At 36.2% G+C, this 25,483-nt stretch overlaps 2 protein-coding genes across 2 annotated transcripts in view; one reads left to right on the top strand and one right to left on the bottom strand.

The window, feature by feature from the left end:
- med30 (mediator complex subunit 30) overlaps nt 1–290 on the top strand; it is a gene marked incomplete at its 3' end in the record, with an annotated part of 19,293 nt that extends 19,003 nt beyond the window's left edge. Inside the window, exon 5 of the mRNA XM_079878793.1 lies at nt 75–290. Coding sequence (XP_079734919.1) covers nt 75–290 — 216 coding nt within the window. The remainder of the gene's footprint in view (nt 1–74) is intronic.
- Nucleotides 291–304: 14 nt separating this feature from the next.
- ext1b (exostosin glycosyltransferase 1b) overlaps nt 305–25,483 on the bottom strand; it is a 107,035-nt gene continuing 81,856 nt past the window's right edge. Inside the window, exons 5-11 of the mRNA XM_079878117.1 lie at nt 20,351–20,483; nt 17,872–17,990; nt 10,617–10,712; nt 6,994–7,083; nt 4,015–4,175; nt 1,669–1,840; nt 305–553 (exon numbers count right to left, since the gene is read on the bottom strand). Coding sequence (XP_079734243.1) covers nt 368–553; nt 1,669–1,840; nt 4,015–4,175; nt 6,994–7,083; nt 10,617–10,712; nt 17,872–17,990; nt 20,351–20,483 — 957 coding nt within the window. The 3' untranslated portion in view covers nt 305–367. The remainder of the gene's footprint in view (nt 554–1,668; nt 1,841–4,014; nt 4,176–6,993; nt 7,084–10,616; nt 10,713–17,871; nt 17,991–20,350; nt 20,484–25,483) is intronic.

The following is a 25,483-nucleotide window of genomic DNA, read 5'->3' as shown; positions in this document are numbered from 1 at the left end:
AAATGCATCTTGATTTAAGAACTTTTAGATACTTGTGTTGTAAAGTGACTTTTTTTGCAGTGCAACACCTCAAGCTCACTCGCACACAATCCCGGCTCATTTCCTCAAACCCTGGGAAAAGAAACGGATTGGGAGAAGATGTGTTGTGGTTCAGAAGTGCTAACGCGATGATGCATCCCTCCTGTCGTCGCTCGTGTGCTGGGAAAGATCAGTTCATCACCCCCGAAACCAAACCCTCCCCAAGAGTTAAAGCGTGTCAGGTGTGTGTGTCGTCCCGCAGTGTGTGCTGAAGGGGAAGCGGCCCCGTGGGCTCCTGAGAGTCTCTCGCGGCCCCCTGGTGAATGTCCATCGAGGGCCGCCAGTCGGGTCAGAGCCGCTCGATCTCCCTGTATTTCTTGCGGAGGATGGAGACCTGGTCCTTGAACAGAACCGGGTCCAGTCTCATTTGGGAGTGGACCAGAGGCATGCCGCCAAACCAGCTGGCGAACTTGTTCATGCAGGTCTGGCGCTGGGCGAAGTGGTCCGGGTCGGCCCAGCGCGAGGCTCGAGATGACTGAGGGGAACAGAGACACGACGTTAGATTTTTAATGTTTTTTTAAAAGAAGTTTCTTCTGCTCACCAAGGACGCTTTAATTTGATTAAAAATACAAAAGAAAACAGTAATATTGTTGACAATTTAAAACAAGTGTTTTCAATGCAACATATACACTACTAAAGATTCCCTTCTGCTCACCAAGGCTGCATTTATTTGATAAAATATACAGCAAAATTGTAAAATATAATTACAATTTAAAAAAGCTGTTCTCTATGTGAATATACAGTAAAGTGTAATTTATTCCTGTGATCAAAGCTGAATTTTCAGCATCATTACTCCAGTCTTCAGTGTCACATGATCCTTCAGAAATCACTCTAATATGATGATTTGATGCTCAAGAAATATTTATGATTATTATCAATGTTGAAAACATTGTAATTTGTTTTCCAGGATGAATAGAAAGTTCAAAAGAACAGCATTTATTTGAAATAGAATCTTTTGTACATAGAAAACTATTGATTTTCTCATAGTTTTAGAGAAAGTGTTTTGAAAATATGTATTTCATATAAAAAAAACTTCATTTTTCACAGCACTAAATGTAACATTTATAACTTTTTTCAGGTTCACTTTTTTTTTTTTTTTTTTACATTTCGTTTTCAGGTCTATGCACAAAAAGTGACAAAATGGATTATAACTGCTGTATAAATATAATTTAATACCATAAAAATCCCTAAAAATACAAAATATTAAATAAAAAACATTATCGAATTAAATATATATTACAATCATTTCATTGAAAAAAAACTAAAAGAGGTCATTTTTGACGATACGCAAACAGCTTATTCTGACTCATCCGGCATCGGCTCACTCACTCACTCACTCACTCACTCAGTCACTCAGTCACTCACTCACTCACTCACTCAGTGTCCTTCTGTATTTTTCAGAGTATATGTTTATAAACAATATTGTTCATTCTAGATGAGAAACTGAGTTGCTCACAGAGAAGTTCTTCACATTTGTTAAAACAGTGTTTGTTTGGAACACACACACACACACACACACACACACACACACACACACACACACACACACACACTGAACCAGAAGACGTCTAGCGTCACCCCCCCGCTCACCTGACCCATCATGGTCTCCTTGTACTGCTTCTTCTGAGTGACCTTGATGGGCGGCAGCTTGGAGACGGCGGACACGAGGAAGTTCATGAGGAGATCCTCACAGTTGGCCAGCTGGTCCACCATGCTCTTCAGGCTCGTGGGCAGGAGGTGCGTGTACAGGAAGTGGTAATATCTGGAAGATATAATATTATAAATATATATAATATATGTGACCCTGGATCACGTCACCAGTCTCGAGTCGCACGGGTTTATCTGTGGCAATAGCCAACTATACATTGCATTGGTCAAAATTATTGATTTTTCTTTTATGCCAAAAATCATGAGGATATTCAGTAAAGATCATGTTCCATGAAGATATTTTGTAAATTTCCTACCGTAAATATATAAAACATGTATTTCTGTGAGTGAATGCAGCACAATCGCCAACATAAATGAACAACTTTAAAGGAGATTTTCTCAATGTTTCGATTTTTTTGCTCCCTCAGATTCCAGATTTTCAATAGTTGTATATCAGCCAAATATTGTCCTATCCTAACAAACCCATACATCAATGAGAAGCTTATTTATTCAGCTTTTAGATGATGTATAAATCTCAATGTCCCAAAATTGACCCATGTGACTGGTTTAGTGGTCCAGGGTCACATATGGACATCGTCAAGGACAGGCAGAGACAATCACATCACTCATGCAAAAGCTCAATAGGACAATGAACACAATTTGTTGGGCTGGATAATAGATAATGATTTTTCATTTAACTGCAGAAATCCCAATATCAGACTTTTAATCAATATTTTTAATGCCCTCTGTAATACTAAAGTGTTCCTGCAACAGGTTTCTAGCTTACTACGGAAACTGCAAATCATGTTTGTCATCATATTCAGATTATTCTTCATTTGTGGTGGCAGGCAGTGTGCTAAAACTATTTCAGTGTTTCTGTGAATTGAAATAAAGCTGAAATAAAATAAAATATTTTTTAATTAGTTGAAAAACAAACTAAACGAAAATCTGAAATGATACTTTGGCAAAAAAAGTTGCACAAAGTTATTAACTGGAAATAAATAAAAACTAAAATAAAAAACTAAACCTGAATAGAAATTAAAAAAAATTATGATAAAAAAAAATGACAAAAGCACATAATTAAACGACTACAAATTAAACTGAAATCTAACAATAAATAAAAATAAAAGCTAATTAAAAATATTAATAAAACTAAACACTGCTTTGCAACAACAGAAATTTGCACTTTTTTTTATTAATTTATTGTATTTAATTAAACATGCATAATTATATTGCTAAGAACATAATAATAAGAAAATAATTTAATACAAATACATATTTTGTTCTATTTGAACTACTTCCAGTACTTCACCTTTGTAAAGATCATGCATATATGTTGTACTTAAATTGTTTGAAAGACAGTAAAAAAATTATAAAAATTGATCAGTGATGTTAATTTTTTTTATAATTCTATTTTAAATAAAATAAAAATGTATCTGTGATGATACTGTCTTCCATTTCAGACATAAGCAGCTGTCACCAGCATTTCATTAAATCACTTATTAAGTTCAATGTCATTAAGCTTTTACTGGATATATCAAACTTTTTAAACGCACAGCCAAAAGGTGTGTTATTTTGACAAATGTCTACCTTGCCTAACGAACTAGTAACTGAATCAAATCAGAACTGAATTGAAACCTTGTAACTCAAATTGAGAAGTTGTTGCACAAACACTCTCAGACGCCATGCTTACACAACAGTGTTTACAGCGATTTAGAAACCAGGAAAACTACCATTCAAAAGATTAGGGGCGGTTTTAGAGAGAAGTCTCTTCTGCTCACCAGAGCTGCATTTATTTGATAAAAAAATACAGTAAAAATTCTGAAATATTATTTCAATGTAAATCAGCTGTTTTCTATGTGAATATACAGTAAAGTGTAATTTATATCCTGTGATCAAAGCTGAATTTTCAGCATCATTACTCCAGTCTTCAGTGTCACATGATCCTTCAGAAATCACTCTAATATGATGATTTGATGATCAAGAAACATTTATGATTATTATCAATGTTGAAAACGGTTCATATTTTTATGGAAAATAGTGATGCATTTTATTTTTCAGGATACTTAGATGAATAGAATGTTGAAAAGAGCAGCATTTATCAGATTTAACTGTAACTTTTGATGAATTTAATGCATCTTTGATGAATAAAAGTCTTATTTTCAGCCAAAAAAACTCTTGAATGGTTGATCTTTCGGCAGCAGAAACGGTGTCAATCAACTCATTTGCACATTATAGTCCTGAAGCTGGAGGCGCTGGCCTCATTTCTTCAGTTTCTACACACAGTACCTGTGGTAAATGGCAGCTCCGGTGAGAACCATGGAATAATCATTGGTCCATTTGGAGGTGTAACCCCAGCGCTCCTTATTATTGTCCCAGAAATGACTTCGGGCCGGATATCCCACAATCCTCTCTGGGAAACTCTGCCACACCGTGAAGGCGAAGTCCACCTGCAAGACAACGTCGAGCTCGAGTTAGAAGTCGCTCGCCAAACTAGCGCTATAAAGATATAAAGAGCTAACCCTCGCACCGTGTCCTAACTACACGCGACACGCGATAAAAAGCCTCTTTTCCATGTTAATCAGAGTTTGTCCTAACCAGCCGCGACGGCGACACGTTTATTTTAGAAAAGGTTTCTATTTTTCTGCGACGTCGCGCTGGAACAACAAACACAAATTGTGGCGATGATAATCTCAGGTGCTGTTTATGTGCTTTATTTAATGTTTAAAGCGTGTCATGTGACTCTGAATATCATTTAGTGCTCCAGCTTTGAGGCTGTAAAAGCAACAATGGATAATTCACCTCAGATCTTGAAATTAAACAAATGGAAACAAGAACGTTAAAACTGTGAACAAACAAGTGTATTATCTGACAAAGATTGTTTTAGTAACTCAGTAGCCTATGTATTTTAATAATGTTTAAATGATGTAATATTTGTGAATTTGATTATGTAGCTACTTATCCATTTTCTTGCGAGTGCCGTCGAGATTACTCTCTGGAGCAGTGAGACTCCGCCCACACGCTGTTCTGATTGGCTGACTCCGCCCACACACTGTTCTGATTGGCTGTGGGTTTTGATTGATTTTGACGCATCTCGCAGTCGCGTCACGTCTAGTGTGGACAGACACATTATTTGTCGCTGGAATCTTCTCGTATTAGGACCTGGTTAGGACAAGGTGTCATCCTTCGCTTGGGTCATTTTGACCTGGATTTTTTTTTTTTTAATTGAGTGTTCATCAGAGGGGTACAAGACCCCTAGGACTTTTGTCGCACATGAACCACGAATACACACACAAAACTTTTTTTTTTAGATGGATTCGAGGAGTTTTGTGGTTGAAATTTAAAAAAGTAACAAATCCTTCACTCACGGGTCAATTTGACCCCCATAGGAATGAATGGAATGCGAGGAATGCTTCAGTACACACAGAAAAACCTAAAAATGCTCAGATTTCATACTAAAAATGCTAAAACTTAACCAAAAAAAGTATTCTTATAATGTCTACATGTGTATCTGAATGCATACTGAAGAGAAACTGACTTCAGGACCCAGTGGAACAGCTCATTTGCTCCATATAGAGCTATAGCGCCATCTAGAGTCATGAAATATCATATTTATTTATTTTATTCCCACAAGAGGTCGGCAAAGACACCCAATGTAAGATATTTTGAGCTGAATTAAAAGGTTTAGGCATGAAATTGCGAGTTATTTTGAATTTAATTTGAAATGTGAGTAATGTGCTTAAATTACAAAATGACTATTTATTTATTATTTATTGATTAAATCAAGTAATTTAAAGGTAAATAAAATAAATAATAACAAAAAAATCTCCAAACATTTGCATTAAAAAATAGAAAAAAATATTATCAAAATAAAATAAAATAAGCTTTCTGGACCAAAAATAATAATAATTTTGGGGCTTTTGGACCTGCGAGGGAAGGATTTGATACAGGACGCAAAGGGAAGGAATGAATAAAGAATGAAAGCTTTCTCATGACAAAAGCCAGACACAAAGATCCACGCTTTCAAAGCTGAGGCTGAGAAGATGCCCTCCTTTCTCTGAGATCAAAGCATTTAAACACACAATTACTGAAACACATCAATAGTGTGAGCGGCGGATCTGAAGTCAGAAACACACACACACGCTGAGATTATACAGCGTAACTCCACCGGCAGGACATGTGCGGCTCCTGCTATATAAACGGGGATGAAGAAAGAAAGAAAGAAAGAAAGAGAGAGAGAAACTGGAGTTTTCCTGCAGTGTGGTCGAGATAACGCATGATTAAAGGAAGACAGGTTTAGGCGCTGGACTTCAGCTGACTCTGATAAGGAACGGACAGAACGAAGCGGAGAAGAGGAGGAACGAGGGATGAAGAGGTCGAGCTGAGATGATTATGGGTGGAGAAGAGCAGTGGTCTCCAGATCTGAAAGGTTGTGTGTTTAATCCCAGAACAGCGATAAGAGGGTTCTGATCCGACATCTACACTAGTGTTCACTGTAAGAGATGCTGATTTAATTCAGGGAAAACGCTCTCTCGTCCTCTAAAACACCGAACACAGCCGGAGCATTTCCCATCTCTCTGATCGCTTCATTAAACAAGCCGATCTGGATACTGTACTGATCAAACCTTTATATGTAAATGAGCTCTGTTATGATTGGCTATAGCAACTGAAGCGTGAGATTAATAATAGTAAACGTATACATAAATATATAAATACAAGTATTCTTGTAGGATCAAACTTAATTTTTATCAATGTATACAGTATAGATATTGATGCATTATACAAACACACACACACTCTCTCTCTCTCTCTCTCTCTCTCTCTCTCTCTCTCTCTCTCTCTCTCTCTCTCTCTCTCTCTCTCTCTCTCCCTCCCCCATTATTGATGATAATTAAGTTCGACCATACAAACATTTTAATTGACTTCACTTTTTTGGGTGAAGTTCACAACCATCTGAGTTTAAATTATTAAAAATATATAGATATTTTTATTGTTTTTATTAACAATATTATTAACTAATAAAGATGCATTAAATGTGTCTGTAAATCGCACACAATAACTTTGACAGTCCTGTCATAAACCATCACGGACCTCATGCCGAAGACACCAAAACTGGCAAGAAGAAAGACGACATTCACACCATGAATAGAAAGAGAAAATAAAAAAAGAAACTTTCCATCAGCAGAAAAGAGCAGTGAGCAGTGACAGAGAGGTGTGTGTGTGTGTGTGTGTGTGTGTGTGTGTGTGTGTGTGTGTGTGTGTGTGTACCTCAGTGGTGGACAACACCGTGTCCTCGTCCAGACTGAACACTGCGTCGCTGATGATGCTGTCGTACGGCTGGAACCGGCTGCTCATGACCTGCAGAAATCACAAACACACACACACACACACACACACACACACACACACACACACACACACACACACACACACACACACACACACACACACACACACACACACACACACACACACACACACACACACAGATCAGATATATGATACAGTCTTAAAGCCTGTTCACATCGAGAACCAGAACTTCAGTCAACCCAAACATTATTCACACACCAGATATCATTTATGATATTTTTTCACTAGTGTGATCAGGACACTATAGTTCATTTCTGTAAGTGAGGAGAGCAAAATAAAGTAAACTGTGACATATTATACCCAAATATTCTTCATACAGAGACTACCAGTGAAATATATAAAGATTTGGGAGCAAAAATGATTCAGACACTTTGAGCTGATCATGTTTTGCTGAAGTGTGTTTTCTTTAATTGCTAATGCTCTTTTTACACACAGACTGAACACAATGAAGCATTGCTTGGTGATTGGTTGAGCTAAACTGGTATTATCTAATTGTGTAGTTAAATTTAACAGCTGACAGATATTCAACATAATTCATGTGTGAGACAGTCTAACAGAAGGACGGACAAAACCAGTCAAATATCAACTGAGTTCTGCTCATATTTTATTACCATTTTCTAAACTATAGCGAATAAACTGATAATGTGAGGAATGTTGAAGGTGTCTGAATAAATGTTGGTTTGACTGTATAACTATAACCATAACTATATCAGCGTCTCGCCAGCAGACGATATCGCTGTTTATTAGAAGCGCTGCAGTTTTGTCGTCTGTCACTTTAAATGCTCGAGCTCTTGGATTCTGATTGGCTGACAATGTTTTTAATCCGTCATTCAAGGTTTTTAGTACTATATCTTGGTGTAAACGGGCCTTTAAAGAGGGGAAATGCACATCTTTGTGTTTCTTTTCTTGTTTGGATATAAGTCCACATATCTGGTTATTGTGCGTGTGTGGTTGGTCACTAATAAGAAGAGGAAATTTACAATATGAGACTTACAATAAGCAGACCACATGCATTACAGTCCTGTCACAGTCGCACACAACAACAGCCCACACACACACACACACACACATAAACACACATGCAAACACTTTATTTCAACTTTTGTCAAAACACACACAGACGAATCGAGCCTCAACGGCACAAAATGTCAAAACAGTGTCGGAGTCATAAATGCACTGAAAGAGGACTGGGTTAAAGCACAAGCAAACTGGAAATAACACACACACACTTCTGTCACACACACAGACGGCAGTGCTGCAGGAAACTCCACATGCAATCTGCACTTCTAGAAGGCCAGCATCACTATATGAAGGTGAAAGATGAGGAAGACCCGATTAAATCTAACACAGGAAATCTCACATCTCAAACACACAGATGCCAGAGAGAGAGAGAGAGAGAGAGAGAGAGAGAGAGAGAGAGAGAGAGAGAGAGAGAGAGAGAGAGAGAGAGAGAGAGAGAGAGGAGAGAGAGAGATAGAGAGAGAGAGAGAGAGAGAGAGAGAGAGATAGGAGAGAGAGAGAGAGAGCGCAGAGAGAGAGAGAGAGAGAGAGAGAGAGAGAGCGAGAGAGAGAGAGACACACACTGAACAGTGTTTACAGGAAATCCAAATTGAATTCTTTTTTTTTTTTATGGGAATATTGCAGTATTTATTATAAATGAATTATCCGTGCACATCATTTTTTAATTCACGTTACTGGTAATCTTGAATCCAAATAACTTCCCCTCATCTCTTCTCTGATGACAAGGGCGGGGCAACCTGTCAATCACGTGAGATCAGCCAATAGCAAACCACAACCATCCAATCAATTCCCCACAGACACACTCAAGCTCCGCCAAACTTCTGTTTCATGCCGACTTTAAAGGAAACCTGTTTGGACTCATTTGCTGACTCTAATAAATTCAGTTTGGTGCAAAACTGTAGAATGCACACAAATGTCTGCAATGGAAAATATATTCAGCTGAAACAGCAGCAAAAAACCAATTCTATTTTGTGTATAAAAGGTAAAGATGTCAGCTTTGTTTCACTGTGAACAAAAATGATGCTAAAGTATGTAAAGTTTGTTTGGCTGGAATATTGAGAGGACGTCATTACAACGAGTGTAATCTATCATCTGAGAGCAGCAGAGTATAATTATACGTCTGATTACTAACAGTTTTGGTTTCCAGCTAAATGAAAATGTTAATTTCGGTTTCAGTAAATAAAAAAATAATTCTGTGCATCACTATTAAAATTAAAACTAAGACTCGCTTAAAAACATAAAATCCAAATGTAGATTTACACACACACACACACATATACATACATATATATACACACATATATACATATACACACATATATATATTTAAAATATCCACATTGCACCAAATTTTGTGTTGACATAACTAAACTTTAATATTTAATCTTCAAACAATTTCTTTGTGATAACTTCGCAATCCAATCAAATCCCAAATGGCTATTGATCAAGTCCCGTCCTGTATTAGACTGCTCCACTTCCTCCAGAAACTAAAGCACATCTCAGTATGTAGCTGATGTTGATGTTGTAATGAAAGGCAGTCGGACCGCAGAGAGAGAGACTGAGGCTCAGTTTTCTCTGCAGGACCTCAAGATTCGGGAAGAACGCGAGTGTTTAAAAAGGAAAATGCCCAAAGCTACTCTTCAGTGCGGTGTGGGACCAGGCTGTCAATCACGGCTTAAAAGAGCTGTCTCCTCGTCAGCCAGTCTGGGTGGGAACACACACACACACACACACACACACACACACACACACACACACACACACACACACACACACACACAGCAAACAAGCGAGCCACAAGCCGTACACACCACAGGCTGACTGGCACTACTTCACTGCTCTCTTCCCTCAGCCAGAGGAAAACTAATCCCTCTCTCCACTCCAAACACTGGGAAACAACACTCACAGTCCCTCTCTGTTCCTCAGCTTTAGCCTAGACCACACACACACACACACACACGCGCACGCACAGTCACACAGACAAGCTAGGGATGCAGAGTTGTGTTTACTGTAATATACGGTTTCATTCCAAAGCTGAATTTTCAGCATCATTACTCCAGTCTTCAGTGTCACATGATCCTCCAGAAATCACTCTAATATGAGGATTTGATGATCAAAAAACATTTATGATTATTATTAATGTTGAAAACAGTTGTGCTGCCTAATATTTTTGTGGAAAAAAGTGATGGATTTTATTTTTCAGGATTCTTTGATGAACAGAAAGTTTGAGTAGAAATGGAGCATTATAAGTGTCTTTGCTGTCACTTTAGATCAATTTATAAAATTATTAATTACTTGTATTGTATTAAAAATTGTATTGACCCCTGCATTCGCAAAGTTTCATGCATTTTTGATTATATTTTTAGAATTTTAATGTGGCACGTTTAATAATGAGAAAATGCTCATTTTTCAGCTTTAACGTGCAAAAAGGGAAATGCACATATTTAAGTATCATAGAATGGAAAACCTATGAGAGAAACCCTACAGAAACTTCCTCTCACCTTGTTCTCTCCTTCGATGACAATAATGGGCACTGAAGTGGCCGGCCATCGATGCTTGGCGGGCAAAGGCTTGTCACAATTCCACAACACGATAATCTGAGAGGAAACAGAAAGAAAGAGAGATCAGCAAACAAAAGTTATGCATTTCTATCACAAGCCGCGTTTCCATTACCCTTCAAATTGAAATTGCGAATTGAAAATACGCCCAATGGAAACACGTCAATTTCGCAAAAACTCCCATTTATCGCAAAAAAGTGTTTACGCTCGCATGAGGGGGTTTTTCAGGCGATTCGAAAAATAAATATTTCGCAAAACTGCAATGGAAACAGTTTTTGTGCATTTACAGTCACCTGACGTAGATGACGCGGTGTGTTTGGACAGAATACGAGACAGAGCTCTTTATTAAATTCATAAAAGACAGAAGAATTACAGAAATACTGGATTCTACACCTCAAAGAAATGCCACAATCAAGACCTCGAAGCAGAAATGAGGGAGAAACACCCAGAAACAACTCATATGTGCCGCTCACAAGTATAATAAGGGTCGTTCCTTACCATTAATGCTTGGAAAACACACACACATCTCCTTTTATTAATAATAATGGCCAGTGCGGTGGCAGGGATTAGTACATAACCCTCCATTTCGGAATGATTTTACTGATCGTGAGAGAAAAAAATGAAGTTTTAGTCGCATAACATCGGTTAATGGAAACAGCGTCATTTCGCAATAGTTTTTTGTCGACATTTAAGAAGAAAAAAAAAATTCGCAAAAGTTTTGCGCAAATCTGTAATGGAAACGTGCCAACTGATGCCTCATGGGAAGGAAGTCACATTAATTCAATCTGATCCAGTGCTCAGCTTATATGTTTCTAATAACACAAGACATAATATTACATGTCATATATAATCATACAAAGCCACACTTAAATAGAGCATGTGACAGTGAAATGTGTGAAGTTCAAACGCATTTATTTTATGATGGTGTATCTGGTTTTCGCATTAGTCCCAAACCTGACAGCGTTACAGGGATTCGGTGTCGGTTTCAATTTACAGCTTCTAACAGCCGCGAGGTTTTTACATTCATTTTGTTTTGTCACTTTCAAGTGTGTTTGAGTGATTACACCTCCAGCTGAAGCGACTGGCTCTGGTTTTACGTTAACACTCATAAATGTTTCATGCGGAGCGTTTTTCGAGCGGCCCTTCTTCCTCTCAGAGAGTGTGTGTGTGTGTGTGATTTAGAAGTCAGTTGGTTCTCAGAGTCGGGTTAAATAACTCATTAAGAGCGCTGGAGTGTTTGGACTCAACCCAACACTCGGGGTTTTCAGAGTCGAGAGTTAGTGAGTTTACATGCACAAGCAAACGCTGATAGACTATCAAAAATCAGCTCCGTCTACAAGCCCACAAGAAAAATAAATGAATATAAATGAGAATTTAAAACGCTGAAGTGATCAGGTTTGACATCAAAACATGAACACGAGTGCGCAAACTGAATAAGCCGACAGAAAAGCAATCAAAGGCGTTGAAAGAGAAAGATCGAGGCTTGCTGATCAGCTTTATGAAGTTTCCCCTATAAAAATTAACAAAGTTAACATATCAATTGAAATAAATTATTAAAATGTATTGATGCAAATATTTCAATTACATTAAATTGAATTTAAAATCAAGTGTTTACACGTACAGCAAAACTGATAGACGATCAAAAATCTGCTTGTTCTGAAAATCCACAAGAAAAATAAATGCATATAAATGAGGATTTTATATCTTTGAGGTTCTCTGGTCATGACATAAAAACATTAGGCTTATAAACCTTCCCCAATAATAAAGAAAAAATATTTCAATTGAAATTACTTTATTGAAATTAAAACAACATTTATTACACTTACATTTAAATTAAAATCGTATTTTATTACTTTATACTAAAAATAACATTATTATATTAATCTTTAATTTTTTTCTGTGGGACTTTTTGTTGTTAACAAGTGCAACTTTCCCCAATAAATCAAAAAATATATAATATTAAAACTTATTTAAATTAATACAACATTTATTATATTTAAATCTTATTTTATTTTTCTGTGGCAGTTTTGTTTAACGAGTGCAACTTTCCTAAATATATATATTTTTAAAATAAATTCTTAAAATGTATTGCAATTAATATAACATTTATTATATTTAAATTAAAATGTCGTTTTTTATTTCATTACTTTATATATAAAATTATTAAATTCTATTCTATTCTATTCTATTCTATTCTATTATATATAAATCTTATTTTGTTTTTCTGTGAAAAAGGTAATTGGAAAAAAAAAAGATTAAAATGTACTGAAATTAGTATAACATCTACATTATATTATAAATTGTATAATATGATATGCGTTGGGAATGACTCAGGCTGGATTGCTGCTTTAAGAGCTGCTTAAACTGGAAAAGCACTATATTTATATTAATGCACTCGTTTTAATGCGCTGGTGATATAAACATCCATCCAGTCTTTTACTTAACCACATCTTTCATTCATTAAGTCCCGATGGCAGACTCACGCTGCTCTCGAGCACAGAACAGAAGACAGGAAACGCTGGACTGTCTAATGATATTACACGCAGGAGGATCAGGCCTCTTCAAACTTTAAGCATTCCATAATCTATAATAAGATCAGAGACATAATTAAACTACTTAAACTCTTAGAAACAAAACAAAGCCCGAAGGTTGGATTTTTTGATAACGCAGACTGTGTTCATGGTTTTTGCTGAAGCATGTAGACAGATTCTGAGTGAAGCCTCGGGGGATTCAACTATCAGTCACCGGTTAAGTGTGCTTTCTAGTTTAAAACATAAACACTGTCATAATTCAAGGATGTAACCATGTCTTACCCAAAGTTTACATTTTTTTTTTTTTATTACATAATTAAAGGATTAAATGGGATTTAAGGGAAAAAAGAAACGGAAGGACGAAAAAAGGTTCTAGGTCTAAATGTAGTTGTGAAGTTATAAATTTAAACTATTTGCAAATAATATTTCATTTGTAGAATATGCACACATTTACTCTTATTTGCATGTGGGGAAAATGCAAAACAATCATGCAGAAGATGATAGCATGGCATATTTATATCGTAAAACAGTTAAATATTAAATGTTTAGTTACATCTTTCCATGCACTCTTTTAATGTTATACTAGTATATACTATATAGTGCTGTTGAATGCTTGATTCTGATTGGTTGACGAACGTTATGGAGGTGCACAATTATTTTCAGGGAAACGCACAGATAAAGTAGTTCCAGGCAGGTTTTGACTGCATTACAGTGAAATCATATCACTTCGCCAAATGATTTCAGTTATTTCAAAGGTCTTTACAGACGACAACAGCAAAAGAACCAAAACCCACAAATTATTTCCATGTTTTTTGCCACAAAATTACATTTTATTATGTACGGAAAGCTCAAAAACACACACACACACTCGCAAAGAAACATGTTGTCAGCGCTGCTCTGATGATTTTATCAGTAAAATAGTTTCTCAGTAGAGAGGAAATAACAGCGCTGTTCTTGAAGCAGATAAACTTACATTTCACTATTCGTGGAGACGCTGCTGTCGAACACTGTTGAGACTCGGGTAATTCTCTCTCTCTCTCTAATAACTGCATTATCACTCATTATCTGCTATCAGTGCAGATGTTACAAGCTCTAAAACTATGTTTTGTAATTAGCAACGGAGGCGATATAGATAAGACATCTCGCGAGTTGAGGCCAGTTGAACTTGAACAACGTCACGGCGAACGCAATTAACTCTATCGTGTCATTAAATTTTTGATCACTTTGCTACTTTGAAAGAGAGAAGAGCAAAATTTCAGTATAAGTAAGCAGTGTATTAAGCGAGTAAATAGTGAGTAATGTGCAGGCTTCGTACGGGTGCTTGAAATCCTTGAAAGTGCTTGAATTTGGATGTGTTTAAGGTTTGAAAAGTGCTTAAATTTTGGATAAAATGCTTGAAAATGTAACTATTTCTTTCGCAACAAATATTTATCTGATGGAATAGTTTGTTTATTAAATGGAGAAATAAAACGTAGCCCTTCAGATTCAGAGCGGTTTGCGCTACGCTGGCCAGAGCAAGTAGCGTAAATAGTGAGTTATGTGATTTCAGTTGTTTCTTATTAAATTGAAATTGGAGTAAATGTTTTTGGAGATTCGCATCCTGGCTGGGCTTTGTTTAAATTGATTTTGACTTGCTGCTGTCAACACTCATATAGAAACAAACAAGGAGATTTATTGTAAGAGTCACTTTATTTTTCATTAATAGTAAAGTAGTGAAGTTGCCTTTACAGGCTTAAGCTGTTCATTTATCCATTGCATGGGTGGACCTTATTCCTTATCAATCATCCAAACATTTGCCCCCCCTGAGAGATTTTGCAGGAGCCGCCACTGGTGTGGTAACCTGTTCAAATATTAGAAATAATCGTGGCTGCATTTCCACCTCTAGTGTGCTTTATTTTCTAACATTTCAATTACACAAAAGCGTCGTGTTGGAATTCACACTCGTCTTCTGTGAGTAAGCCCCGCCTTCTTTGATTTCATTGGTCATCTCAATCATTCTGACATTGACGAACGCCGAGGCAGACCAGACTTAAAAACTTAAAGTCCCCCTGTAGTCAATCATTTTATCCCTTAAAACTCATCTTTGATCACCAAAAAAAAAGCTTTTTCCTTAAAGAAATCGCTTGAATGTAACTCGACACCCTTGCCTCATTTAGTATGCGTGGCTCTATGAATATGCAAATGAGCCCACTCACTCCCTCAGCTCAGAGATCCACTGGTTGACGATCACACGTTGATCTGATTGGTTACAAGGTAGTTTGTGACGTCAGAAACACCAGCGATTTCAAAGCGTGTTTTTGAGACTGTCTTTGGTTCACTGCAGTTTTAAGGAGGAAATACTCAGCAATGGTGTCGACTTATGAATTTACACATGCTTTGTCTTAAAGCAGATTAAAAACACCACATAGACACATAAACAAGCTGGATTTTCACCACAGGGGGACTTTAAAACTTTGTCATCCTAATATCAAGAATATCTAATACAGCGAGGGATGATTAGGCAATATTTTGACTATATTGTGTTTTTTCTTTTTATGACCTTAACATGCAAAGCATGCAAGACTTTTAAGGCCCTGCAGGAACCCTGAAAGGAGTTTTTCACATGCCTAACTTAAAAGGGTACTTTTATTTGTGTGTCTTTAAACGCACACAGCATCTCTCTCAGTTGTGGAGGAGGAGGAACATGCGGAGACTCTCAGCGGTGGGTCCGAATCTCAGTCTCATAGAGTCTGTCAGAACCAGCTCAAAAGACGCCCGTCGTTCGCCTCTCGTTTATTTATATCCCTCCTTCATCTGCGCAAAGACTCCGGGTGATGCGCTGTAGCTAAAGGAGCCTAGCATTGCTATTCCCATCCCTGCACTTCAGCTGGAGTAGATTCAGCTCCGCCAGAGAAACAAAAGCCAAGCGTTCGTTCGGTTCGAGTCTTTTCAAGCCCTCCCGCGGAGGAGAGAGGAGACGGTCTGAGAGAACCGCCAGCTTGCGTGTGTGTGTGTGTGTGTGTGTGTGTGTGTGTGTGTGCGTGCAACATGCTTCACACAATCAGTCGGGACATGTTGAATTTAACTCTCTCTCTCTCTCTTTAGATGAAGAATCAAGATTGAATTTGTGTACTACAAACTTGTGAAAAATGAAATTATTTGTGTGATATTTGGTGTTTTAAAGAAATCTTATGTGTGTTTTTTTAGGGCCGGTTGGTTTAAATTTTTTTTTTTTTTTTATGTATTATATTATTATTGTGAATGTGTATGAGATATAAAGGATGACTAAATAAAAGTGGTTTAATCCTCTCTCTCTCTCTCTCTCTCTCTCTCTCTCATGTTAGAGAGGAATCAATACGTATCAGTTCTCAGGCTGGTAAACACTTCAGAAGGCTCTGGATCCCATGGAAAATCTCCTCTCTGAGGTTTAAGAGGGGTGTAAACTGAGGCGAGCGTCCAGATGCAAAGTGTGATGCTTCAAACCGCTTCTACCGTTGAGAGATATCCACTCGTCTTCAAGAGGAAAACAACATCGCTCGGCGACCTCATCACATCAAATTACATAAACAAATTGTATAATATTCCTAAGGTTCGGATAGCAAAAAGCCTAACGCAGTGGTTCCTCAATCAGGGAGTCAGAGAGCCCACGACACGGTCCAACGGGACCTTATAATCATTTCAAATAAGACTAAATATACTTTAACCCTCTGGGGTGGATGAACGTGCCGGTGCGTTCTGGTGAATTTCATCCACATAGCAGCTAAATCGTTATTTTTTGTCATACAGAAATCATCATTCGAAACTGTAAAGGGTCTACTTTTATTAGTGTAAATTCATAATAATGACAAAACTTTGTGCTTTTGTAAAATAAAGAAAACAAACAGGGTGTGTGTGTATTCTGCCGTCTCTGTATCCATTCACTTTTTTCTGAAACGTGTCACAAAAATGAACCGAAACTCAGCGAATACTTGCCACACAGACATGAGAGATGTGTCTTTAGAAAGCTTGAAGTGTCTCTATGAATATCAATCAATTCAATTATTAATTGAATTATTAGTATATTATTGGGTAGAAATTGCTGAGAAATTGCTATTTTTTTTAAAGTAAAAAATAAATGTAAAAAAAACCCCTGTAATCATAAATGAAAAATAAAAAAAATAAAAACGTAAATTCATTTTTAATAAAACGTAAACTCTGAAAAACATTCCTTTATTGAAACTGCTTCTTTTTGTGGAAGTAAATTATTTTAAATATTTATAATTATTTTGAGTATTTGTCATATTATAAATACTTTAAATATTGATATAAATATTCTAGATTAATTTATACTGTCACTCCCATTTTCTGTAAATAAAAAGGGAGGGGGAGGGGCCTTCATATATTTAAGATATTAGTAGACATTTATTAATTTAAATATTTTGAAGTCAATTTAACTTTTTTTAAAGTTTGCTGAGGCCCCCTGGTTGAGAACCACTCATTAAATGTGATTAATTAAAAAAATACATAAATATTGAATTATTAATTAAATTAAAATGAATAAAAACGTATTGATGACAAAGCACTAAAGTCAGATTTTGTCTTTAAAACATCTTCATTTGGGTCTTTTCTTTGCAAATACTAATAAATATGCAATATTTTTTTCCCATTAATTTCCTGAATGAATCAGGCATGTAAAGATGAGCTCTTACCTGAGCGCAGTACTGAGATCTGGCCACTGAGACCAGGAGCTTGAGAATGGGTTGAGATTGAGAAACCAGTGGCGTGACAGCATGGATAACAGCGGTGAACTTAGGACTCGGCTTGATCCCTGAAAACAAGAGAATTAGATTGAGAGGATTAGATGGGAATCATAACCATCCAAAAATGATATAACAGATCTATGCACCACCTATTCATTGAACTTTTTTTCAGATTTCTTGCTGATTTTAACCCTCGGATGCTATGCACATTTTTTTATTTTTTATTTTTTTTACTTCACTGGAATGGTACGAAACTTGGTAAAGATTTTAGCACATGCTCTGAGAGCACACACACAGAAATTAAAGACATTACTCGAAAAGGTTAAATGGTCCTGAAATTTTTTTACTTGTATTGTTCGCGGTCAAAAATGAGCGCATTGGAAATGAATGTGAGATGAATTCCATCTAGTGGATGCGTGTGGTACTGCGACCAAACACATTCTTACTGAAAGCTCATTTTTTGAGATGTCAACGTCAAACATGGAACACCACTTGTTTGATTTTCTCACAGTTTTAGAGTCAAAAATGTTTTCGAAAATATAGATTTCATATTATAATTGGAAATGGTATTTCTGTGCATTTTTCATCAGAATAAATGAAATTTTACATTTATTCTTATGAAAAATGCACAAAAATACCATAATAACTTTTATTATTTTATTTTATTTTTAACCAATATAACTTTGCTTGACCAATCACAACACACTGCTCCAGCCGACCAATCAGAGCACAGTGTGCATTTCAGAAGGAGGGGCTTCATAGAGACAGGAAGTAAACAGAGCGTTACTGACAGACTGGGAAGAGAGGAGCCGCAACAATGGAGAATATGAGGAGAATAATCAACATTCAAGCAGGAGAACCTGTTCTAGTAGACTTTATAAAAGAGCGTAATATGGCCTCTTCACGGAGTATGACTGAAGTGTGATTTAATGGGAGATAATTAATCCAAGTTTTACAGTTATTAAACAAACGACATGTTTAATTACAATCAACGATAATAGCATTAATTTCATGCACACTGTTTTTAATCTCTCTATAGATCAAGACTATTGCCCATGAGATAATAATAATAACAGACAGTTGGCACCATCCTTTCCTCGCCTCTAAATAACTTAGCATGTTTAATTGGTGCGGCGGTGATGATGTAATATGATAATTCTTGCACAGATACAAGATGATAATTCTTGAGGGTTCCCACGTTTTTTTTTTCTTCTCCTTCACACTCACATTTTCCCACTAACAAGAGGTGCTCGATCATCGGCTTCACATTGATTGTCCTGACAGCAGCGCAGATGAAGATGGAGGCGAGCGTGGGCTGCATTAGCAACTGTGCCACGCAACACTTTAGATTGTGAATATGGATTTCGTGATCCAATTACACAGGGCTGGTCGATAATCTATCAAGTCGTACAATGGTTGTCACTTAGCTACATGCTAAATTTGTAGATATCAAGCCACCTCTGCAATTAACAGATGACAGGAGAGGGTTTTAAAAATAAATCAGACGACGACAGGACACAACTTGGGTTTTGAATGAGGCTAGTCTCAAATTAGGCTTTGACAAGTAGACCCACGTCTGTGAAAGATGAAAGAGGATCTGAAAAGTCCCATAATGCCTGTCTGTCATGTCTTAGAAAGCTCATTAATTCCAGAAACATTTGAACATAACCTCAAAACGTCATGCAGGACTAGTTTCTTAAAGTTTGGGAGAACAGAAACTTTTGCTGTGTCCAAAATCACTCACTTGTTCAAAATGTTTTGATGAAATGATTCCAGTTCGCATGGATCCGTGGAAACAACAAAAATCCTGTGTTATGCGATGTCAATTTGTAAAGAAAGACTACACGCCTGCGCACATACATATTCAAACGCGCATATCTACAGACTAAACAGGTAATATGCATGTGCACGCCGTCAGCGTTTTCACAGATTCACGTTTTTGAAGTTTACACGGAGATGATAACATTTTTCTTCAACAAGTTTGCATTCTCGATCCATGCAAATGGATCGGTTGTCATGCAAATGAGCGGCCAGAACGCATTAAAAGTTTTCGGTTTTCAATTAAAACCGTGTCGTGTAAGCAGACCCTAAGTTAATAACTAATGATCTTTGCAACGGAAGTGAATCAATCAATCATAACTAACTTTAGCTGGACAATAACTTTATTCTAGATCTGCTGTAAAGGCAAAGCAATCTCTGTTACTGTGATCTCCTATTATCACTGTAAAGCTGCTTTGAAACGATCTATATTGTTAAAAGCGTTGTATAAATGAAGATGACTTGACAAGCAAGTGTCTGAACATATATAAAGCCACAAGATCAACTCATTACTCAACTAATTATTTCAAAAATGCATTGAAAAGGAGAGCAATTTCATATGCATATGCATGTCAAACTACAAGCTATAATGAAGATGATTGTCAATTACCAAGTTTGCTGTAGAAGAAAGGGAAGTCTCCCAGGTAGGATGAGTACTGAGTGTGTGTGAAGAGACCGCCGGGATGACTGTTCCACATCAGATTACTCCTGGAGCTCTGCTGAAGCACTCGGTCCTGGATGATCTACACACACACACACACACACACACGTTGAGTACATCGTAAACAGGGTTTGAAATTAACTTTTTCACTCACCGGCCCATTTGGCTGCTAAATTTTTAAGTTACCGGCCATTCAGAACTTCTACTAGCCAAAAATAAATTAAAAATCAAATAAAATGTAAAAAATAAATTAACCAGATTAATTACAGGTGAAACTCGAAAAATTAGAATATCGTGCAAAAGTTCATTTATTTCATTTATTAGGGTTCAAACCAAGTACTGAGTGCATATGCATGATTATACTTTTCAGACATTTCTGTATTTAAAATCCTTTTTTTTTATTGATTTCATGTAATATTGTAATTTTCTGAGATTTTAAATTTGGGGTTTTCATAAGCTGTAAGCCACAATCATCAAAATTATAACAAATAAAGGCTTGAAATATCTCACTTTGCTTGTAATGAGTCTATATAATATATTAGTTTCACCTTTTAAGTTGAATTACTGAAATAAATGAACTTTTGCACGATATTCAAATTTTTCGAGTTTCACCTGTACGTCACAGCTTATATATATATATATACAGTATATATATAAAAAAATTTGGATTTCATACATTCATACATTCTTATTCAAACAAAACAGCCATCTCCTCCTTCGTCCTTTTCACCAAAAATGTGTTTTAGTTGGACAGAAATGTAGGATGTTGGAAAACAACAATGTCTTTTCTGTAAACCAAATGCCTTTTAATCTTCGCTATTGCTTCAATGCAAATGAACAAGCGTGCCGTTACATGTTGCGTAGTGATGTGTGTGTTAAAGTAAGCCAGATATGAGCCGATTCTGAGCTTTTTTTATAATATAATGACGACTCACGAGTATTTGCTCACGAACTTCCCCAGTAAAGTGAGTAAACATAGCAATTAAAACGCTAAATTGGCTGTAGCGTTTCCCGCCACCGTTGATTTTTACCCGTATTTGGTGGGTGTTAATTTCAAACGCTGATCGTAAACACTTCCAGCTAAAGTCCTCGGCCATGAGAGCTGTGTGAAAGGGCAAATTAATGTTTCCAATTGAAACTTCAAGTCGAGGTGCAGCTCTGGGTCTCTAAACTACGAGACAAATGACCAAACGCCCTGGTTGTGCCAATCAGCCGTTTCTCCAGCGTCTCGAGAGCGATTGCTTCTCTGGCCTTGAGTGAGGCTCTCAGACGCTGTTAAAACAGACAAAGACTGATAGGATGTTTTGTTGTCGTCGTTTCTTTGGTTTATATTGTGCCCTTTGGTGTGAAAGCGGCTTGGCTTAGTGACAGCCTAATCGTTGGCAACTGGAATGGGTTTTCATATCCAAGTCTCTGAGATTGTGTCTTCATAATTCCAGGCCAGAGGCATTGTTGTCGTACAAACGATAAAGGTCTTGTCGAATTTCACTGAGCGGCATCTGGAGAGCTTTCAGCATCACGCTGAGATTCAACGCACAGAAATACTCATATGCAAACAGACAGAATCACAGCTGCATAATTAGTTCAGGTGTATGGGGAGGTGAACGACGGAGATGAACTCCTTCTGCATAATGACAATTAGGACTAATCCAGCGTGTCGGAACAATCTGCACTACAAATACAAGCGTTCAATTAATATTGTAAAGACACAAGGCGAAGTGTGTAATTTTAGCAGAACCACAAAAATAATGACCAAATCTTTTTTGTTTTAAATAAGGTTTAGATTTTATCCTTGCTTTAAAATGTCAATGTTTTGCCATGTCATATTAAATAATTGTACTTTCCTTACATATTATAATGATATATTCTATTATGTTGTTTTTTTGCATAATGCAATATAATATAATTCTTTTTATTTTCTTTTTTTTATTAATTAAATTAACTTTTATTCAGCAAGGACAAATTAAAATGATCAAAACTGACAGTTAAGACATTTAAATATGTTACAAAATATTCTATTTCAAATAAATGCTACTATTTTAAACTTTAAAATCAAAGTATCCTAAAAAACAAACAAACACTGTTTACAACATTAATAATTTTAAATGTTTCTTGAGCAGCAACGCAGCATATTAAAATGATTTCTGAAGGATCGTGTGACACTGATCAAAGGAATAAATTACATTTAAAAAAAATATTATTCCACAATATTGCTATTTTAACTATTTTGAAAAAAAAAAAGAAAACAATTTTTTTTTTTACAGGCCCAAACATTTGAATGGTTATTATATTATGTTATGATACTATGTGATGTTGTCTTGTAATGTTATGATGTTGTGTTATGATGTGTTATGATGTTATATGATGTTGTATTGTTACGTTGTGATGTTGTGTTGTGATGATGTGCTGTTGTGTTATGATGTTGTGTTGATATGCTGTGATGTTATGATGTTGTGTTGATGTGCTGTGGTGTTATGATGTTGTGTTATGTTATGATGATGTGCTGTGGTGTTATGATGTTGTGTTGATGTGCTGTGGTGTTATGATGTTGTGTTGATGTACTGTGGTGTTATGATGTTGTGTTATGTTATGATGATGTGCTGTGGTGTTATGATGGTGTGTTATGATGTTGTGTTACGTTGATGTGCTGTGATGTTATGATGTTGTGTTGATGTGCTGTGATGTTATGATGTTGTGTTGATGTGCTGTGATGTTATGATGTTGTGTTGATGTGCTGTGGTGTTATGATGTTGTGTTGTTACGTTATGATGCTGTGTTATGTTATGATGATGTGCTGTGGTGTTATGATGTTGTGTTGTGGTGTTATGATGTTGTGTTGTGTTATGATGTTGTGTTACGTTGATGTGCTGTGATGTTATGATGTTGTGTTGTTACGTTATAATGTTGTGTTATGATGTTGTGTTGTTACGTTATGATGTTGTGTTATGATGGTGTGTTATGATGTTGTTATGTTGATGTGCTGTGGTGTAAAGATGTTATGATGTTGTGTTACGTTATGATAGTGTGTTATGTTACGATGGTGTGTTATGTTACGATGATGTGCTGTGGTGTTAAGATGTTATGATGTTGTGTTATGATATGATGTTGTGTTATGATGTTGTTGTGTTACGTTATGATGTTGTGTTACGTTATGATGTTGTGTTACGTTACGATGGTGTGCTGTGGTGTTAAGATGTTATGATGTTGTGTTGTTATGTTATGATGTTGTGTTATGTTATGATGTTGTGTTATGTTATGATGTTGTGTTATGTTATGATGGTGTGTTATGTTACGATGATGTGCTGTGGTGTTAAGATGTTATGATGTTGTGTTACGTTATGATGTTGTGTTACGTTATGATGTTGTGTTATGTTACGATGGTGTGTTATGTTACGATGATGTGCTGTGGTGTTATGATGTTATGATGTTGTGTTACGTTATGATGTTGTGTTATGTTATGATGTTGTGTTATGTTATGATGTTGTGTTACGTTACGATGGTGTGCTGTGGTGTTAAGATGTTATGATGTTGTGTTGTTATGTTATGATGTTGTGTTATGTTATGATGTTGTGTTATGTTATGATGTTGTGTTATGTTACGATGGTGTGTTATGTTACGATGATGTGCTGTGGTGTTATGATGTTATGATGTTGTGTTACGTTATGATGTTGTGTTATGTTATGATGTTGTGTTATGTTATGATGGTGTGTTATGTTACGATGATGTGCTGTGGTGTTAAGATGTTATGATGTTGTGTTATGTTATGATGGTGTGTTATGTTATGATGATGTGCTGTGGTGTTATGATGTTATGATGTTGTGTTATGTTATGATGGTGTGTTATGTTACGATGATGTGCTGTGGTGTTAAGATGTTATGATGTTGTGTTATGTTATGATGGTGTGCTGTGGTGTTAAGATGTTATGATGTTGTGTTGTTATGTTTTGATGTTGTGTTACGTTATGATGTTGTGTTATGTTATGATGTTGTGTTACGTTATGATGTTGTGTTATGTTATGATGGTGTGTTATGTTACGATGATGTGCTGTGGTGTTAAGATGTTTTGATGTTGTGTTATGTTTTGATGTTGTGTTACGTTATGATGTTGTGTTATGTTATGATGTTGTGTTACGTTATGATGTTGTGTTATGTTATGATGGTGTGTTACGTTATGATGTTGTGTTATGTTATGATGGTGTGTTATGTTATGATGGTGTGCTGTGGTGTTAAGATGTTATGATGTTGTGTTGTTATGTTTTGATGTGTTATGTTATGATGTTGTGTTACGTTATGATGGTGTGTTATGTTACGATGATGTGCTGTGGTGTTAAGATGTTATGATGTTGTGTTGTGTTATGATGGTGTGTTATGTTATGATGGTGTGCTGTGGTGTTAAGATGTTATGATGTTGTGTTGTTATGTTTTGATGTGTTATGTTATGATGTTGTGTTACGTTATGATGGTGTGTTATGTTACGATGATGTGCTGTGGTGTTAAGATGTTATGATGTTGTGTTGTTATGTTTTGATGTTGTGTTATGTTATGATGTTGTGTTACGTTATGATGTTGTGTTATGTTATGATGGTGTGTTATGTTACGATGATGTGCTGTGGTGTTAAGATGTTTTGATGTTGTGTTGTTATGTTTTGATGTTGTGTTACGTTATGATGTTGTGTTATGTTATGATGTTGTGTTACGTTATGATGTTGTGTTATGTTATGATGGTGTGTTATGTTATGATGTTGTGCTGTGGTGTTATGATGTTATGATGTTGTGTTACGTTATGATGTTGTGTTATGTTATGATGGTGTGTTATGTTACGATGATGTGCTGTGGTGTTAAGATGTTATGATGTTGTGTTGTTATGTTTTGATGTTGTGTTATGTTATGATGTTGTGTTACGTTATGATGTTGTGTTATGTTACGATGGTGTGTTATGTTACGATGATGTGCTGTGGTGTTATGATGTTATGATGTTGTGTTACGTTATGATGTTGTGTTATGTTATGATGTTGTGTTATGTTATGATGGTGTGTTATGTTATGATGATGTGCTGTGGTGTTAAGATGTTATGATGTTGTGT

Source organism: Squalius cephalus (genome assembly GCF_949319135.1).
Source record: "Squalius cephalus genome assembly, chromosome: 8".
Classification (NCBI taxonomy): domain Eukaryota; kingdom Metazoa; phylum Chordata; class Actinopteri; order Cypriniformes; family Leuciscidae; genus Squalius; species Squalius cephalus.
This window is presented reverse-complemented; position numbering and strand designations above follow the sequence as displayed.